The 6,185-nt window shown below is 39.3% G+C and overlaps 1 protein-coding gene across 1 annotated transcript; it reads right to left on the bottom strand.

Annotated features, from left to right (window-relative positions):
* Positions 1–149: 149 nt before the first annotated feature.
* On the bottom strand, positions 150–6,140 carry LOC139953617 (ethanolamine kinase 1-like). Its single transcript, XM_071953093.1, has 7 exons — positions 5,922–6,140; positions 5,311–5,570; positions 4,607–4,747; positions 3,790–3,932; positions 2,797–3,041; positions 2,509–2,582; positions 150–1,426 (listed from the first exon to the last, which is right to left on the bottom strand). Exons 1-7 carry the CDS (start codon positions 6,045–6,047, stop codon positions 1,354–1,356), a joined length of 1,062 nt encoding a protein of 353 aa, XP_071809194.1. The 5' UTR covers positions 6,048–6,140; the 3' UTR covers positions 150–1,353.
* Positions 6,141–6,185: the final 45 nt, after the last annotated feature.

Here is a 6,185-nt window from a genome sequence, read left to right as displayed (position 1 = left end):
AATAAAAATATAAATGAAACAGAAAGTTCATGGTGTGGTACAGATTGTTTACTTCTTCATAACTATGAGAGGATTACCACTTGAAGACACGGGACACTATTGGTAACTGTCAAAGACTAGCCTTCACAGTTGGTGTATCTCAACATATGCATAAAATAACAAACCTGTGAAAATTTGAGCTCAATCGGTCATCTAAGTTGCAAGATAATAATAAAAGAAAAATAACCCTTGTCACACGAAGTTGTGTGCGTTTAGATGGTTGATTTCGAGAACCTCAAATTCTAAACTTGTGGTCTCAAAATCAAATTCGTGGAAAATTACTTCTTTCTCGAAAACTATGAGCCGTTTCTTACAATGTTTTATACAATCAACCTCTCCCCATTACTCGTCACCAAGAAAGGTTTTATGCTTATGATTATTTTGAGTAATTAACAATAGTGTCCACTGCCTTTCACAAAAAGTGCGAAAGTAAGGGCCATGTCATGAAATAATATTCCCCACCTTGAATTTTGGTCATTTTCAAAAATTATGGCTTTAGGATTGGTATCGGCTATGCACTGTCTGCCTTCTTAAAATTCCGCTCCAAAAATTTGCTTTGTCAAAATTATTGGTGGGGCCAGAGACGGTACCCAAACCAGAGCCGTGGTTTTGAAAAAGACCACAGTAAAACTAGAACAGTAAAAAATCACTGTTGTCTTCTAAAAATTCTCAAAAATTTAAAATCTAAAAGTTTAGCCAGCCATGTCAAGTTATGTGTTGTTGATTACTTCCATGCCTAAGCAAGACATTAAGCAGAAGGTGTCTCCCTCAAAAGAAAATAATAATAATATCAAAAATATATATATTTTTTTAATCTTAATACATGAGATTCCCAGGACACAATAGGAGGGGGTACACCATGGACATTATAAAGTACCTGATGATTATACATAAACAAATGGTGTTTACAAAATATTACAATCCATGAGTATGTCTTGTGCGTAATAAATTTACTCTTGGTGTTTATCCTCACGGAAAACTTCAGCCGAAAACAAATGTGAAATTTATTTATTTTTTAATTAACTAACAGGCAGTGGTCATTAAAAAAGTCGTTACTACTACTGATGGATTTTTGTAGGTAGTGACCTTTAAAATCCTCGAGAAAATTAACAAGTTTTAAGCATTGTCAATTGTACACAACTTGGAAGTACTGAGAGAAAGTTATCTGTAAAAGAAAAAAGTGATCCTTAAGAAAAAAGCCTGGAACTTAATTATCTATTTCAGTCCTTTTAGAGTAAAATCTTAAGCTGTGTATTTATTGTTTTGGGATGGGGTGGGTTCTAGGGTGGGATATCCACTGTAGAAGTTGAATTCTTACTCTGGTAGCTGAAGTGCCAAGAACCCGTCCTTCCTAGTGAAGTATTCATCAAAACGAAGCTTTGCGTAGCTGCAAAAACAAAAGAGAAAACATATTCAAAATTACAAATGAAACCTAAGTATCCATCCACTTACTCCTGGGTGATGAGAAACATTAGCACCTAGCACTAATGACGTCACTTTTGCTTAAAATATCCAACTGTCTGACAAACATGCCCCACACAACCTACGAGTTCACTGCGTCATCGACGCCCCAAACTGCACTAGTAGTGTTGTTAGTCGCGAGTAAACATAAAATTTGGTACGCGTTTGGTAATTGTCTAAGACCAGTGTTCTCACTTGGTGTATCCCAACATAAGCATAAAATAACAAGCCTGTGAAAATTTGGGCTCAATCGGTCATCGAAGTTGCGAGAAAATGATGAAAGAAAAAACACCCTTGTTAGACGAATTTGTGTGCTTTCAGATAGGAATAAAAGACTTCTAGCTAGAAGTCTTTTATTATTTTAATGAGAAAATATATCTTTCTCAAAATCTATGCTACTTCAGAGGGAGCTGTTCTCACAATGTTTGATACTATCAACAGCTCGTTACCAAGTCAGTTTTTAAGTTAATATTTGTTTTTAGTTAGTATTTGTTTACCAAACGTGTACCTTCCCTTTAAAGACACTAAGACCACTTGGACATGACACTATTTAAGATTTATTTTAGGCCTCGTCCGATTCAAGCTGCTTCGGCTACTGCAATACTATTAGCTGCAGCCATAACATTTTAGAATGGGCCTTTTCAGCAATCCGCCCAAAGCCACAGCCATTAATTCCCATCAGTCTTAAGCCCGATTCATACTTCCTGCGAATGCGAATGTGATACGAATGTTGACGTCACAAATTCACAACGAATTATTCGCAGCAGTTCAACTTTGTTCAACTCACTTGCGAATATCGCTGCGAAAGGAGGGTTGTGACGTCAAATTCACGTCAAATTCGCTTCGCATTCGCAGGAAGTATGAACCGGGCTTAAGACCATCAGAATTGGCGGCTACAGCTACGGCTATGGCTGGATCGCCAAGTCTTTATGCATTGAAGTATAGAACATCCTTAGCAACAGCCGTAGCCGGCAGCCTGGATGAGGCCTTATACTCCTTCATACTTACTCTAAGAAATCAAAGTCAATGGTGGAGTTGTGAGATTGGATTAGTCCCCATATCCCCCAGAAGAGATGGGCAGCCTGCCAAGACATAAAAAAAAATCGCATATTAGGATTGAAAATGTGAAACACACAATGGATTTGAAACAGTAACACCTTAAATAGTCTACTTTTTGGAAAAGGAATTACATAGAGATAACAGGTGTGAGTTGCAAGGCGAAAAGGATGTCTTATTCTGGCCTCTAATGGGAAGATTCCTATTACAGTGATAATGATAGTTTCATGAGCATCTTACCAGGACAAATTTGTTGACTTTGACATATAAAACCTCGAGGTCTCGCTCAGTGACTTCGTCTGGAATGTTTTGAGCTTCCCTCCAAGCGCCCAGGAATGCTCTCAGCCACTTCAGTTGGAGGTCTTTATCTGGGTACAGGCTGTAGTCAACCACCTCGACGCCAGCGAATTCCGCAAAATGGTTGGCTATGTCAAAGGCTTGGTAGTTGAAGGAGGCATATTCATAATCTATAAATTTCAGTGTACCTGCAAGGGAGGGGGGGGGGACAAGAAGTTTTGATAAAAAAGGATATAGTTTTTTTTTTATCTAATCTGGTTGTGAAGCCAGGGTTATCAGAAAAGCAATTTTAATCACCAGGGCCCAATTTCATAGAGCTGCTAAGCACACAAATTTGATTAGCATGAAATTTTTGCCTTGATAAAAACAGGATTACCAACCAATATTCCAAGTGATTTTCAGGATAAGCAAACAACAGCTGAATACCAGTAACAAGCAATTTAAGCAACAAATGGAATTCCTGTTTTTATCAAAGAATAAATTTCATGCTAAGCAAATTGTTTTGCTTAGCAGCTCTATGAAGTTGGGCCCATGCCTTAAAATAACCCACATCACCCATAGCGATTGCCTTGGTGCCCTGTGTTTTTGCTTTGTTGATCATTACAAGGAAGGAAATTCAGTTTCAGATGTGGGAGGGAAAACCCAGAAAATGATTCCATGGAAACCCACCTAATAAGGTAGGGACTGAATATCCAACAACATGGCTCGCCCTCGGTATGATTCGAACCGGGGTCCTAGAGGGGGAAGGCACGTCACACAATCCGGTTGGGATTGAAAACCCAATCCACATAGTGCCCCCGGTGGAATTCGAACAGGGGTCCTGGTGGTCGAAAGCAAGGAAAGACATTACTTTGCCACGCGGACCACCAAATTTTCAAATTGGCTGTAATAAAAAGTTTACCCTCTCCTCCTCGGACTTACAAAAGTTGCACTCACCTTCAGTTTCATTAAAAACAATATTGCCCAGCAGTGCGTCGTTGTGGCAGAAAACGACAGGTGTTTCTAGACAAAGGAGGGCGCTCTTTAATTGACTGACCTCCTCATGGAGCTGGGATTGAGGAACAATGCCACGGACATATCTGTAGGAAAGATTTTGAGATCACGTTTTCAAAAGTCTGACTCATCAAATTCACAATACAAAATGCAAACTGAGGTTGTAGCTCAAGTGAGCATATATTGGGGGTGGTACAGTATGTGCTTGTCGGACTTGTCCAGTCTTGAATTAACTGGGCCTATGTAAAAAAACACTGGCCTTGGGCATGTGATCCAATGTAAATTTTGAGCCATCATAGACACCTGTCTGTCCCATGTGGGTGGGCATAATTGATGGCTATGTTGATTAAAGGAACACGTTGCCTTGGATCGGTCGAGTTGGTCTTTGAAAAACGTTTGTAACCGTTTTTTATAAAATGCATATGGGTAGAAAGATGTTGTAAAAGTAGAATACAATGATCCACACAAACATGCCTCGAAATTGCGTGGTTTTCCTTTTACCTCGTCGACTAACACGTCGGCCATTTATGGGGGTCAAAATTTTGACTCCCATAAATGGCCGACGGTGATAGTTCGCACAGTAGAAGGAAAACCACGCAATTTCGAGGCAAACTTGTGTGGATCATTGTATGCTACTTTTAAAACATCTTTCCAACCATATGCATTATATAAAAAACGGTTACAAACGCTTTTGTTTTGACCAACTCGTCCGATCCAAGGCAACGTGTTCCTTTAATAATGCAGTAAAACAAAGTCTTACCTCTCCTGTTTTTTTGCATCCTCAAACTTTTCTGGTAGAATTGATAGATATCTCTCCATCGTTTTAAACAGGCAAGGAGGTGGAACAGCGCCCTCTTGTGGCTTGATGGAGTGCATTTTTACCATCTCTTTCACCACAAGCCTGCGAGATAAAACATCATTTTAGTTTGCAGAGCTTTTATAAACAAAGTCACCAAATAGATTTTACTGTAGGCTCACCATCAATGTTACTGGTCGTGTTGCAGTAGTATCTCCTCACCTTCCACCTCTATTACCCTGGTTCGATTCCTTCCAGAGGGGGGCACTTTGTAAATTGAGTTTTCAGCCCCTACTATTAGCTAGGCCCAATTTCATAGAGCTGCTTTAAAGCAGAAAATATTGCTTAATAATTTTGCTTAGCAAAAGTTAGCAGGATACCAGTCACAAATTGTACATATGGTAGTTTGGCTGGGAACATTTTTCTGGTAAGCATAATTTTGATGTGCTGAGCAACTTTTTGTGTTTTAAAAACAGCTGAATGAAATTGTGAGTTCTCCTTGGAATCTGGGGTTTTCCTCCCACATCTAAAATTGACAAGTCCTTTCCTTTTCTTCTCTCCATCGGGTTTTTGGCTAGTACAGTGATTAAGTTCACATTTCTAAGAGTCCTTGGCTTCACAACCAAAATATATAATCGAAATGAAAATGAAAGGTAATGAAATTTCACCTGAAGATACGTTCCTCTCGGACCATTTTGGTATCAAGTATGATTCCTGGTAAATACTCGTAGCAGAGACCGTTGTTACACGCTGCGTACAGTTGAGGTCCACAACCAGCTTTATGAAGAAGGACAAACGTCTTGATTTCTGCCTCCCGATCGATGAGCAATTCCGTCTTCTTCCCATAGACTCGGACGAGGGCCATGGTGTTCTTATCTTCCGGGAGGTAGCCGCCGATAAGTTTGTTTGAGATTCCATCGGTAAAAACCTACGGAAAAAACAAAGAACTAGCTTGTTGGTGGAATTTAATTGTGTAGTACAAGTTGTACTCCTGTACTGTAGCTGTACATATGTCTGATTTATGTTCATCCAACTTACTTCTAGAAACTATAAAATAAGGCTCCCGTCCCGGGGAGCCTTTATAGTTTCTAGAAGTACATCAAACTATACTCCTGTAGCTGTACATATGTTCATCCAATATAGAGGTAGAACTAAACAACAGTACAGCGCAACAGGCATGACAGACCAAAAGCATGTAGGTCTACCGGTATATTATATTTTTATAATTAATACTATAATCGGATTGAGGCTGTTTTATTAACAACGAGTTAGGCCCTACCTTGAACTTTATGTCTTTCTGGTTCCATCCTGGTTTAACTGTTTCAAATAGTTTCAGAGCACCTTCCTCCAATTTGTTCTCATCTAGAGTCAGGTCAATTCTTAAAACGTTACTTGTAGTTGCCATTTTGTCAAAAACTATCGCTAAAGAACGACAAAATTGCTGTCAAAATTACTGTGTTACACTTTTTTGGTTGTTGGGGGTTGGGAGGTTGGGGGATGGGCAGGGCAAACCAACTTGTAAAAATCCCTAGGCACCAATCAG

This window comes from Asterias amurensis, chromosome 22 (assembly GCF_032118995.1).
Source record: "Asterias amurensis chromosome 22, ASM3211899v1".
Taxonomy (NCBI): domain Eukaryota; kingdom Metazoa; phylum Echinodermata; class Asteroidea; order Forcipulatida; family Asteriidae; genus Asterias; species Asterias amurensis.
Note: the sequence above shows the minus strand (reverse complement) of the source record. Positions and strands in the feature narration are given on the sequence as shown.